This window comes from Pieris napi, chromosome 8 (genome assembly GCF_905475465.1).
Source record: "Pieris napi chromosome 8, ilPieNapi1.2, whole genome shotgun sequence".
Classification (NCBI taxonomy): domain Eukaryota; kingdom Metazoa; phylum Arthropoda; class Insecta; order Lepidoptera; family Pieridae; genus Pieris; species Pieris napi.
The window spans coordinates 106,596-120,280 of record NC_062241.1 but is presented as its reverse complement, the minus strand read 5'-3'; the positions used below and the strand labels follow the sequence as shown (position 1 = coordinate 120,280).

Below are 13,685 nucleotides of genomic sequence, written 5' to 3'. Positions count from 1 at the left end.
ACGGAAAGCACATTAATTTAATATGTCCAATAAAATGCTGGCTCAACTTATTTTAATTACAAAAATGAGCATTCGATTGTGTTGCTAGGACTTGTTGACGCCCATTACAGATTTATTATAGTAGATGTAGGGGCATATGGGAGAAATAGTGATGGTGGTATATACCAAGAGTCATTAATGGGGAAAATGTTTGAAAATTGTCAGTTAAATGTGCCACCGAATAAACCATTAAGCCAAAATACTGAACCTTTACCTTACACTATTGTGGGCTGTGGCAGATGCGGCATTTCCATTAAAAACCTATTTATTAAAACCATACAGTAAAGTAAAATTAGTTAACAATGATGCAAACAAAATTTTTAATTATTGTTTATCGCGTGCTCGCCGCACTGTAGAAAATGCATTCGGTATATTGCGAGCGAGATTTAGAGTGTTTCAAGGACCTTTACAAGTACAGCCGAACATGGCGGACAAGATTGTACTTGCTGCTTGCTGCCTCCATAACCTTTTAACTCAAAATACACAAGAAACTGAAGAAATATTGACGGACGAAATTCAAGTTCACAACAGTGGCTTTGGCCCTTTACATAGAAATCCATCACAAGAAGCTACTCAAGTTCGCGAAGCGTTTAAAAACTATTTTGTAAGTTCAGAAGGGCAAGTTCCATGGCAAATTCAAGCTATTAGACAAAGTAGAACTCGGTATAATTAAATAAAAGCACTTTACTTACGAGGTTGTTTCATTTTTTCTCCTATCTCTTCCCAAATAGCTGCTCTCATAACTTGATCTTTATATTCTTTACATTTTGGATTATAAATCACTTTAAATTGTCTTACGTATTCAATTAGTTGCTCTTCGTCCATTTCTGACGCGTAATAACACAACACTGGCGCGTGCACACTAGTCTGATGCGGTATGACGTCTCACGGCACCGCCCCCCGCACCTCACCCTTTCTGACGCGGACCGGGATCGCCTGTGACACGACACATCAGAAGCCGTCATAACACACCGCATTGAATAAATGTGAACGCTTTCATATTAAATGTATGAAACTGATACCGTTCTGATGCATCACAACACAACACGTCAGATAAATGTAAATGCGGCTTTATTTTATAATCGTTTAAATATTATTGAAAAGCGAAAAGTTCTTCCGAGCGATCGATCCGGCTCGGAAAACTCGTGTCTAATTTTGTAAGAAATATTTGAAGGAGTATTTTTTAAGTGAGCGTATTTTACTAGTCATTTTTATCTCTCTCCCGCCGGGCTAATTATTTAAATCCCCGAATCGTTAACTCTCGTCTGTCGCGTGTCCACCGTTTGTTATCGTTTTGTTGAAGCCTGTATTTATTGCGTTAAATAAAAATAATTTGGAAAATATTGTTTTATTCGACATCCGTTCGCTCGTTAGTTACCGTTTTCACACAATAAAAGTCAAACTTTAGATAAAAAATTGTATATTACGTCACGTATAAAACTATTCTAAAGCGCTATCCACACATTTCCGGGAACTCGTCCCGGCCGTGGATAGCGCTCAATGCGTGAAACGAGAAGTCTCTTACGATTTAGCTATTTTGTGACTCGAGTTTTCGAGACGTCTCTTTCACGTTCAATAACCCACGGAACAAAGATTACGTATATCGATCCCTTACACCAATTATTATTATCAATATATATATATATATTGTCGTCACAAATATATTTCTCTAAAAGCTGTGTTGGAATGAAAGAGTGGCTCGACGATGTCCAGCGATATTGCCAGACTACGGTCTGTACGCCCTGTACATAAATTGAGACGTCTCCGCCGCGAGCCCCGGCAGAGAAGAAGAGAGTCGGACAAAACTCTCCGCTAGAGAACTGAGCCGTCTTAAAAGTATGAACTAAAATTTTTAAGTAATACACGTGAGAGATCAAAAATCATAATTTACCTTAAACAGTACAGTACGTTACTCAGCTAAACATTTACAATTTTTACATTATTATCGAATACGTATTTCGGAGCGGTCGAATCTTTGGCACTTCCCGTTCGCTTATTATGCAGATTATTGCCCGATCTCGATGAGAAACTTTTAATCGGAACTATTTAAGGCACTGCCGTCGATGCTTTTAGATCTCGTCCGAACCCAAAACTGCTTTAATATAAGGCAGTCCACTTCTGGAAGAAGTCACAAGCGACAGATGAGCACGTCGAGCCGCAGCTCAGTGGGGGCCGAGGGCCGCGGCGCCCCTCTGCTCTCGAAAAAACTTGGCCAGCCTCCGCCTCTGCACGTCGTCGTAGGTCTTGCTGGTCGCCTTCACCTCTTCCAGCAGCCGCAGGACGGCGCCGTTGCGGGGCGAAGCCCTGTCGGCCTCGCGGAGGTCGCGGAGGGCCGCCTCGTAGTTCTTGAGGGCGAAGTGCGCGCGGCCCCTCCGGTACAGAGCCTTCCCGTTTCCGGGCTCCAGACGGAGCGCCTCCGAGCAGGGGCCGACGCAGGCGGCGTGCAGCCCCAGGCGGGAGTAGCAGGCGGCCAGGTTCAGGCTGCACTGGGACCGGCACGAGCCCGCGGCCGCGTCTCCGACGAGATCCAAGTAGCGCAGGCACTTGCGGTACTTCCGAGCCGCGCCCTTGAACCGGCCGGCTCCGAACAGCTCGTTGCCGCTGGACTTCACGTTCAGGATACCGGCCAGCAGATCTTCTATCTGGGAAAGATTCGAACCGATTGAGCCTTATCTTCCGACATAACTCCAGAAATTAATTAAACTCAAAATATTATAAGAAAAAACGAGAAATATTGAATTTATTTTAGAATCTGATTAAAGTTCATTGTGTTAGGTTCCTGGCATATTGGACCCAATATACGGAGCGACGCTTCCTCCGCCGTGAACAGATTAAGTCTAGTAATAATTTGTCAACTGTCAATCACCGAACAGGTGTTATTTCTCCTTCGCTCAACGCATGCCCGTAATCTAGAACCTCAAACGGAGTTAAATCTAGTTTCAAGTCAGTTGGACCGTAGATATTGGACTCGAATATAATAATTTTTGCGTTCTTCGCCACTCGAGAGAACTCACACTCGGCTCCTCCCTCAGGTCTTCCGGGTACTCGGGCAAACGATCTTCCGTTCCATCCCGACAGCGGACATCCCACGTCTCATCTTTTATCTCTCCGCAATCCTCGATGATACATTCCTGCAAGTGCGCCGACTATTAGAGAGATATTAACATTTTTATCAACTGGTGTGGTGGATCTGTTAAAAAGTATTCACACGTTAACGTACCGTACGTACGTAACACGAGCTCCTCCTCGCGAGGGGCCAAGGCCACTCTTCTCCCTTCGCTTCCATTAAAAAAGGATCAAATTAAAACAGTTATGAGACATATAATCCGAGAATAGTCTCTACTAAATGTAAAATGAAGTTAGTATTTTAATATTTACTACTTACAACCGTGGGTCGACAGTCATCCGCAGTTTTCTGAACTTCCTCCAAAATCCTAAGACCGGCTAACACCTGTCCAAAGACGACATTAGTTCCATCGAGGTGGGGACAGGGCACACTCGTCACGCAGAACTGGGAGCCATTGGTGTTGGGCCCAGAATTTGCCATACTCAAGACACCAGCTTCATGCTGAAATTATTAAGTTTTATCATTTATAACACATTGATGATCGGAGAGTTAATGCAAGTTGTTTCATATAACAGCAATGGTAAACTTGAATGTACAATATAAGATTATTAATAGAGAAGACAGCCAGCAGCATTTCTGATCAGAGGTGAATAATAAAGGCAACTTTGTGGAAAAGCCCTAAAAGAAAGACAGGTAGAGGAAAACCACAGACTTGAGACAAAAGACACTTTTTTGGAAATTCACGTAGCGTATTCACTTCATTCTATTGTTTTTTAAATTGGTATTTTATTATTGGTTAAAGATACTGCTGAATTGTTAAAAAGGTAACACTAATTAAACATTCACAATAAAATTTATCGACCTTGCATAGGCCATAATATATATTATTATATATTTTATTATATGTCTATATTTTTTTTTTTTTTTTTTTTTTTGTGTTCCTGTTCATCTGCAATCGGCTATCAGCCATGATCAGATATTTTCCGAGGTTAAATTTGGTTGGGTGCGATTCCATTGAATGGCACCGTACGTGTTGGCAGAAACCGGACTCTTTACTCTAGGTCAGCTTCTCCGGTCCAGGTCCAGCACTTGCCATCTCCTTAGGCGAGCCACATCATCTCCCGGGGCCAACAGACTCCTAGCCAGTTCATTGGTGTGTTTGGTTAACCTTTCCCTGTATCTAGTACTGTTCTTGCGGATTACTTCCTTAATGGTTGGCATCTCCAGATATTCATGTATTTCCTTGTTTCTCACAAACCAGTGTGCACTTGAAATAGTTCTCAGTGCAATGTTTTGAAATCTTTGGAGGATTTCGATGTTAGAATTGCTTGCACAGCCCCAGAGTTCTATTCCATATGTCCACACTGGTTGTATGATAGCCTTGTAAACAAGCAATTTGTTACTCAGGGTCAACCTAGATTGCTGGCCTAGAAGCCATGATAGCTCTTTGAATTTCAAGGTGGCTTCTGTTTTCTTGGCTTTTATATGATTAGCCCAGGTCAGTCTTCTGTCCAGATGCAGTCCGAGATATTTCACGCTGTTTTTGCTTGGTAACGGTTTGTCTTCTATATGCACAGGTGGACAATCGCCCTTTCGCAGTGTAAATGTTACTTGTATTGATTTAGCTATGCTAGGCTTGATTCTCCACCTCTGCAGCCAAACGTTCACCTTGTTGAGCTGTTCCTGTAGTTTCAGTGAAGCGTTATTCGCGTTCACATCGCTTGCAAGGCAAGCAGTGTCATCTGCGTATGTTGCTGTTACGACATTTTCTGTTTCAGGCAAGTCTGCCGTATATATTGAATAAAGGACTGGGCCAAGCACTGATCCTTGTGGAACTGAGGCAGTGATGTAATAGAGCCTTGAAAGTTCTTCCTCGTACTTTACTTGGAATCTTCTTTGATCTAGATAAGATTTTAGGATCATATAGAATGAGTTTGGTAGGAGGGTTTTCAGCTTGTACAACAATCCTTTGTGCCAAACTCTATCGAATGCCTGCTGGATATCTATGAATACTGCTGAACAATATTCTTTTTTCTCTAGCGATTGTCTTATTTTGTGAACCACTCGGTGTACTTGTTCTACAGTAGCATGTTTTTCCCGGAAACCAAATTGGTGATCGGGTATAATTCTGTTTTGGTCCAGGACTGGTTTTAGTCTCCGAAGAAAAGTTTTTTCAAAAACCTTAGATATTGTTGGGAGAAGACTTATAGGCCTGTATGAGCTAGGTTCTGTTGGAGGTTTCCCTGGCTTTACAATCATAATTATTTGTGATATCTTCCATAGCTTTGGGTAGTACTGTATTCTAAAAATGCCATTAAACAACATTGTTAAGAATACTATTGCTTTTCTAGGTAGTTTTTTAAGGATTTCACCCGTTATTAGGTCGAAACCAGGAGCCTTTTTGTTTTCTAGATAGCTTATTGTGCGCATTAATTCTTGTGGAGTGACAAGTTTTAGCGGTAGTGATAACTGCTGGTCACTATTGATCATTCTATCCACTTCCTCTTCAAACTCAGTCATGGATGATAAGTTTGGTTTGAAGACTTCGCTTAGGTGTCTAGCGAAAAGTTCAGCTTTTTCACTGCCGCTCCTAGCCCACGGATCGTTTGTAGATATCCTTATAGGTGGTATATGGTTATGTGGTCTTTTAAAGTTCTTAGTTATTTTCCAGAGTGAGTAATTATCCTTCTTATGAGGCGAGAGTGTACAGAGTTTTTCTTGGAAGGTTGTGTTTTGATTTTCTTTAATTAACTCTTTTAGTTCTCTAGATATTCTATTGAATTCCGACCTGTCTACATCTGATCTGCTAGTGTGTAATCGCCTTCTTTGTCTCCGTTTTTCTTCCAACTTGTTGCGTATTTCCAGTGGTATGTTACCTAATTGATTGGAAGAGCTCAGTGTAGGGGTGGCACGCCACGCAGCTACTTGTATGAGATTCGTGATGTAGAATGTTGCCTCATCTATATCTTCTTCTGTCTTGAGCTTAACCTTTAGTTCAACTTCATCTTCTAAGTATTCAGCAAATGCGTCCCAGTCTGTTTTATGATTATATAGCGCCAGTCTCTGTGCTCTGTGTATAGCGGAAACGCTAAATGTTGCTATGATAGGGGTGTGGTCAGACCCACCATCAGACGATGATGCCACGTCAAAATACACATCAGACAGTCCCTTCACCACAAAAAAGTCCACTAGGTCGGGTATTCTGTTGACATCTGTTGGCCAATAAGTTGGTTTTCCTGTTCCCAGTGTAATAAGTTTGTGTTTATCGACACATTTTTTCAACTCACGTCCTTTGCTGTTTGTCAATCTTGATCCCCAATGAGTGTGTTTACAGTTCCAGTCCCCACCACTTATGTATCTGTTTCCCAAGCTTTGAAAATAGCGGTCAAACATGTGTTGTTTCGGTTTATGCTTTGGTGGACAATATACAGCGCTTACATTGATGGGGCCCATGCTTGCATTTATAGTAATGGTAGTGGCTTGCATCCAGTCTTCCCGAAACTCGCTATGGAGGTGGTGTCCGATGTTACTCTTTACAATGACTGCCGATCCTCCGTGTGATGTGGTATCGGGATGATTAGTATAATATACGTCATAGTTGTCTATCTTGATGTTCTTACGGTCATTTAGGTGGGTTTCAGATATTAGACCAATATCGATTTTGTTATGTTTTAACATTATTTCTAATTCTTTTTTATTTGGCGTTAGGCCATTGATATTCCAGGTGGCGATACGTAACGACATCATCGTGGAAGCCTACTGATGATTGTCATGATGAGGTTCATCATTGTGCTGAGTTGTGAAATGAGTTGGTCGATTCTTTCAGTCTGTTTCACTATAAGTGCTTCTAGACTGAATCTATTTTCTTGCCCGAGTTCTATTTTTCTCAGGTATGTTCTTTGCGACTCATGGTCAACGTGGTTTTCCGTATTTGTTCTCTGTGAATCTATATGTTCAGCTTTGTCTTTCCTGTGTATCTGTTGTTTCGTTTGGTCATTGTTATCTCTCGTGTATGATTTTTGTGTCTCTGTGTGGTATGCTACAGTTTTGGTTGAATTTTTGGGAGCTTCACTATAGGGTCCCAGGGATTCTTTTACGCTTGGTAGCCGATGTTTCGGTTGGGTAGTCTTGGAGTGATTATCAGGCTCAATGACTATCACATCCGTGTCATTTGGGGGCTCATTATTTTCAGAGTTCTTAGTACGCACTTCTAGAGTGGTTCTTGATTTTGGATATGGCTGAAACTTGTTTCCAATTTTCTTTCTTGCTAGGACTTCCCTATACACCTGGCATCCTTTGTAGCTAGCAGGGTGGCTTCCTGAGCATAGTGCGCATACTGCTGGAGTGTTATCATTTATTGTGCACGTAGTAGTTTTATGTGCCCCAGCACACTTTACGCATCTGTAAGGCCTCATACAGTTATTTTTGCTGTGCCCATATTGCTGGCACCTTTTGCATTGTACCACTGTCATTTTTCTTATTGGGTCTTCTATCGTGACTTTCTGGTTGTATATGACTTTAATTTCTTTGACAAATTTATTATTTTCATGTGGAGCCACATTGACAAAAAATGTATTTAGGGGCTCTTTGGTTCCTTGTTTCCGGGCAGTAACTATTTCTCCTTGTACTTTGTTTCCAGTTTTTTCTACTGCTTCTATAATGGCATCTTTAGGTGTGCTGAAGTGAAGATGTTTAATAACAATTCTCATGCATTTTTGGTCTTTACGTGTAAATGTGTGACCTATAAGCCCTTTACTTCTTATGTGCTCGATCAGAATCTTATATTTGTCAACCGTGTTAGACGAGATTATAAGCTGGTTTTTGGATACTATTTTATAGGTGTAATCATTCTTTTCAATAACTTCTTCGATGAGTTGGGTGAGTTTTGCAAGGTCATCAACACCATACAAAATTATTGGTGGTGGTTTAGGTGTTCTCTTGACTGTAGCTTCTCCTAGTTCCACGTCTAACAAAGCAAAGCTGTTGTTTGTCTCTATATTCGATGAGGTATTTTGTTCAGGAGTATTTATTCCTCGGCGTTTGTTAATAATTGCCTCTCGTCGCTGTGTCTTTTTGGCGTGATGACTCCTTGAGTCTTTTTCTTCGGGAGACCGATTTCTTTTTTGATTTGGTACTCGTTGCCAGGGCACACTAGGTTTGTATAAATTTTGTTCCTGTGTAGGTGCCTGTTTAACAGGTATCATATGTTCTTGTTGGACTTGGGAGACATCACTGAGTGAAGATGAACGAGTTCTATTAAATAGTGCAGGGTGAAAAAGTTGCTGAGTCAGAATTTTTTGCTTCTTTACTGTGGTTGATTCCGCTTGGTGTGGCAAAATTTCCCCCCCTCCAGAATACGACGGGCAGCCTGGGTATTGCTTAGTGACGTCGTCGATTGACGAAGATTTAGGTGGTGTTCTTTGCATTATGTTCCCACGAGTAGGGTCGAATAAACAGGTCGCTTCCAGGGTGACGCCCTTTTCCCCAGAAGAAGGCACAGTACGACAACGTTTGCAAGTTTCGTTGAAGTTGGACGCTAGAGACTGAATTATCCCATCAGCCATATACACCTCATGTAGGGGCATACACATCCCTTGGCGCGTTTCCCACCGTAGGATAGGGGTAATTTATTATAGAGGTTTTCTTCCTCGCGGCCCAGATGATAAAGTCCAGACCCCCGGTTCCCGTGAGACATGACCACAGGTTTACGGTTTGAGGTGGCTCTTTCGAGTCACACTTGTTGCTTAATCGGTTTTGAGGCGCCGATGACTCGCCTTCGCCCGTCACAGTCGGCAGTACAGACCTCGAGGAGGATGTTATTGTGTGTAACCCGTTAAATATGTCTATATAGACATTATTTTGAATTTACACAATGTCAACAGTGAAGGCTTCAAATAACATGTTCACTGTACCTATGGAACAAAATATAACAAGCAAGTATGCCAAATTGAATAAGTTTAGAACTCAAAAATTGTTACCCCACCTTTAGAATAAAGTTCTCATCTTCAAAAGTTGTTCCATATATGCTTTCACCACCTGTACCATCCCCATTTATAATATCACCTCCTTGAACCATAAACTGTGTAATAGCTATAAAAAAATATTAATAAGTCTTTATTATTAAAAAATTTAATTTAAAATTTAATTTTAACTTTACTAACATAGTTATAAGGATTACTTTACTAACAATATATGGATTTTTTAATGGTCTGAATTAAATTATTTTTATTTTATTACAAACACTTCAATTCGCTTCTTACGCTAGACTTCAATTATTCTCAAAAGTAAGCTTTCTGAAATAATAATTCTCACCTTTATGAAAGCGAACACCTTTATAATGTAAAGGTCTTCCTAATTTACCAATCCCTTTCTCTCCTGTGCACAGAGCCCTAAAATTTTCGGCTGTTTTAGGAACAATATCATCTCTTAATTCTATAACAACTCGGCCAGCTAAAAAATAAAACATTTATTTATATTTATATAAAGAAATACTACTTATATTTATATATATTCTATACTATATTAGACTCTGAGATGTCATAATAATGAAGAGGCAAGTGCTGAAGTCGATATGTAACGAAACTATTTTGATTATTCTTTAATATCTATTGACATTCAGATATGCAATTTTTCATGCAATTGCGACGTCGTCCCACTGATAAACCCTAATTTCAACGGGTATGGTAACGGGTTTTAAATGATAATCATTTATTCAATACACGATGATGAACTATACAATTAACACCATCATCAAGACACGAACCTGTCTCGCCATCGATAGATATATCTAAAAACACCAATGGGTTTCTCTGTTTAGCAGAATTTTCTGATATCATGTTTATTTGGGTCACAACGACAATTACCTATAACGATATATGAATGAAAAAAGACAACCATGATTTAATTGACAATAACATCATACTTAATTCAGAAATGAATCGCTCAAAATAATTGAATTTAAGAAATAAACAAAGAAAAATACGACTCCCGAGTCCCGAGATGCAACTTCGGAAACCGAAGTTCGAACTTCGAATTCGGAATTACAGATTAAACAGACTAAGTAGTACCTCCACAGACATATTTTAGATGTTAAAGCAGTGACTAATAGTAACCGGGGCCCATAGTTGTCAGTGTCAGATTAGATATACGACTTTTTATTTTTGAAATTATACTTTAGGCGCGTTATGAAAAATTGATGAAAGTGACACAAAATTAACAGAATAAAGTTGCCCAATAATCGCTCATTAAGTTGAGGAAAAAATGCTACCAACAAAACAGAAATGGAACCTCTGTTAGTGGCGCATGTTGGCACGCACGCCGCCTCTGTTCACTGTGTATTTATATTTATAATATTTATCTACATGCTTTGAGTTTCTACATTTAAAACACGTGTTTTCATTATACAAGTGCGAATTTTATATGTGCGTCTGAATTATAATCAGAAGGGATTTAAATTTTAAATTGTATATTTAAATCAATACTAATTAATATTAGAAAATATTTGTGAAGAAGCACTTCCTAAGTGCTTCAATACAATTGAGGTTAACTATCCGTATATTATATTATTAATAATGCCAAAGTATAATTTCTTACGCGCGTAGATATTAGTACACGCACCCTTTTTTATCTTTGTAAATTGGTTTATTCTTCACAAACAGTGAAGTAATTAATTTATATTCCTATAGAAACGCTCAAGGAAAAACACATTCACTTCTCTTTAAAAGTCGTCTGAGTGACGTCTGTTTTCATCTTTTCTTAGTGTCCTATATTTATGTTACCACATAAAATTTTTTTTTTTTTTAAGACAATTCACACCCATTGACCTAGTCCCAAGCTGGTAAAACTTGTGTTATGGGTACTAGGCAACGGATATACATACATATTATAGATAGATAGACATATAAATACATATTTAAACACCCAAGACCTAAGCACAACACCAAATGCTCATCACATCGATGTTCGTCTCAGCCGGGGATCGAACCCGGGACCCATGGATTCGCAGTTAGGGGTAGTAACCACTAGACCAATGAGTACATACATCAAAATCTTATAGAAAATACTACACAATATAGTGTGTACATTTTTAGTGCGTATCTACGATTCGCTACACTGCCAATATTAACTGAAATAAAATAGGAGTTTCATCCGTCAAGATGACGTCACTTAAATATTGGGTGGACTGTGGTCTGTGGACATCCGACATAATATTAATAAAGTCATGTCACATGTGACATATTGATAAAAACTAAGTGCTTACATTTAACACTTCTTTATTAATAAATCCTACTATTATCGCTAATCAAAGAAATGTAAATTTAACTCTTTCTAAAATAATCGTCGATCATCAACTAAAGTAAGTAGTTGAACTCGGTATTTTTAAGTGCTTTAAATTTTGTAGTTGCTGAACTGTCTTTTCACTGCCCAAGATTAAAATTGACCAACTCAACAAACGCTTTCATCCACTTTTTTTTAGATGTCGTCGTCGGCAGTTTACATATTGGATGTAAAAGGAAAAGTTCTTATTTCGAGAAATTACCGTGGCGATGTTGATTTGGGTGTGATCGATAAATTTATGCCACTACTAATGGAAAAGGAAGAAGAAGGCATGCTGACACCACTGTTACAGACAAGTGAATGTACCTTTGCTTACATAAAAACTAATAACTTATACATTGTTTCAACAACTAAGAAGAATGCAAATATTGCATTAGTTTTTGTGTTTCTGTACAAAATTGTTGAAGTTATGACTGAATACTTTAAAGAACTGGAAGAAGAGAGTATCAGAGATAATTTTGTTGTCATATATGAACTCTTAGATGAATTATTAGACTTTGGATATCCTCAAACAACTGATAGTAAAATACTACAAGAGTATATAACACAGGAAGGTCATAAACTGGAAATGCAACCTCGCATTCCAATGGCGGTTACAAATGCTGTTTCATGGAGGTCAGAGGGTATCAAGTATCGAAAAAATGAAGTGTTTCTTGATGTGATAGAATCTGTTAATCTACTGGCAAATGCGAATGGAAACGTTCTTAGAAGTGAGATTGTTGGAGCCATTAAAATGAGAGTATACTTGTCTGGAATGCCAGAATTGCGGCTTGGCCTTAATGATAAAGTCCTTTTTGAGAGCACTGGTAGAGGAAAATCTAAATCTGTTGAATTAGAGGATGTAAAGTTTCACCAGTGTGTGAGATTATCTCGTTTTGAAAATGACAGAACCATTTCATTTATCCCTCCAGATGGTGAATTTGAATTAATGTCTTATAGGCTCAACACTCATGTGAAGCCTTTAATTTGGATTGAGTCTGTAATTGAACGACATGCTCATTCAAGAGTTGAATATATGATCAAAGCTAAATCCCAGTTTAAAAGACGTTCAACTGCAAACAATGTTGAAATAATCATTCCTGTACCAGCTGATGCTGATTCCCCTAAATTCAAAACAACAATTGGTAGTGTAAAGTATACACCTGAACAGAATGCAATTACTTGGTCTATTAAATCCTTCCCAGGTGGCAAAGAGTATTTAATGAGAGCTCATTTTGGTCTACCTTCTGTTGAATGTGAAGAAACTGATGGTAAACCTCCAATTCAAGTTAAATTTGAAATTCCTTATTTTACAACATCTGGTATTCAGGTGAGATACTTAAAAATTATTGAGAAGAGTGGGTATCAGGCTCTACCATGGGTGAGGTACATCACCCAAAATGGAGATTATCAGCTTAGAACTAATTAACAAGTTACATTCCTTCTGTTTTATAATTATGCACTAAAATATTTAAGATTATTATGCAGTTATAATTTAATTTCAAGTATTATATTGTAAAAGTTTTTTGACACAATAAATTGTTTAATCTTTATAAACTTGTTTTATTTTCATTTATAGTTTAATTTATAGAATAATGTGTAAAATATATATTTTAAAATGAATAGATGTTTGCTTGTCTGGTTAAAACTCGAGAATGGCTGGACCAATTTGGCTAATTTCTGTCTTCTATCTTAAAACAGATAGATATGAATAAAAAAGTCATTTGGTTATCTTTTATTTACCTACCGATAAATTAAATTCATCATTTCTATAAAATATGCGATCAATTGAATATTATTACTTGGTACTTTTACTGTAGCTAGGTATCTTTCAGGATTATTACCTATATATACTATTAAGTACTATGTGGGCATAAAATCCTTAGTTTATTTTATTACAGCTAGACAACATTAAAAGATAAGATACAAATTATCGATATTCATTATTAATGATTATATTAGTATCAATCACCGATGTTTAAAAATCTGACATAAATTCGATTTATAACTTATATATAATTATTAGCTAATAAATAATTAAGACCGTAGATTACATTTTACATAGTAAAGATCACCTAAAACATTAAGAAATAATAGGTGGTTTTTTCCACAGTCTAGACTCTGGACTCCAAAGAAAAAATACTGTGCTGTACTATAATTTTAGAGGGGTTTACTGCTGCATTTACTGATTCTGTAATATGTAATATATTTGTATAACTCTTAAATCATGGCAGAATTATTTTCTTATGTCTTCCCAGTTCCC

General features: G+C 38.2%; 2 protein-coding genes across 3 annotated transcripts; one reads left to right on the top strand and one right to left on the bottom strand.

Moving 5' to 3' along the window:
- Positions 1-1,442: 1,442 nt before the first annotated feature.
- LOC125051509 (peptidyl-prolyl cis-trans isomerase D-like) lies at positions 1,443-10,140 on the bottom strand. Of its 2 annotated transcripts, none has more exons than XM_047651860.1 (6): positions 9,970-10,140; positions 9,419-9,556; positions 9,090-9,196; positions 3,425-3,607; positions 3,054-3,170; positions 1,443-2,681 (listed from the first exon to the last, which is right to left on the bottom strand). In XM_047651860.1, the coding sequence occupies exons 1-6, from the start codon at positions 10,001-10,003 to the stop codon at positions 2,202-2,204; spliced, it is 1,059 nt and encodes a 352-aa protein (XP_047507816.1). In that variant the 5' UTR covers positions 10,004-10,140; the 3' UTR covers positions 1,443-2,201. The 2 variants fall into 2 exon arrangements, with proteins under 2 accessions (XP_047507816.1, XP_047507815.1); XM_047651859.1 differs by having other exon boundaries at positions 9,870-10,125.
- Positions 10,141-11,293: 1,153 nt separating this feature from the next.
- LOC125051767 (AP-1 complex subunit mu-1) lies at positions 11,294-12,972 on the top strand. The gene is made up of 2 exons (XM_047652312.1): positions 11,294-11,462; positions 11,583-12,972. The coding sequence occupies exon 2, from the start codon at positions 11,583-11,585 to the stop codon at positions 12,849-12,851; it is 1,269 nt and encodes a 422-aa protein (XP_047508268.1). The 5' UTR covers positions 11,294-11,462; the 3' UTR covers positions 12,852-12,972.
- The last annotated feature ends 713 nt before the right edge of the window (positions 12,973-13,685 follow it).

Coding starts and splice junctions, on each gene's coding strand:
- LOC125051509 (XM_047651859.1), bottom strand. CDS start 9,942: ATGATATCAGAAAATTCTGCTAAACAGAGAAACCCATTGGTGTTTTTA. Junction 9,197..9,418: donor AGGTGTTCGCTTTCATAAAG/GTGAGAATTATT, acceptor ATTTTTTTATAG/CTATTACACAGTTTATGGTT. Junction 3,171..3,424: donor ATGACTGTCGACCCACGGTT/GTAAGTAGTAAA, acceptor GCGCACTTGCAG/GAATGTATCATCGAGGATTG.
- LOC125051767 (XM_047652312.1), top strand. CDS start 11,583: ATGTCGTCGTCGGCAGTTTACATATTGGATGTAAAAGGAAAAGTTCTT.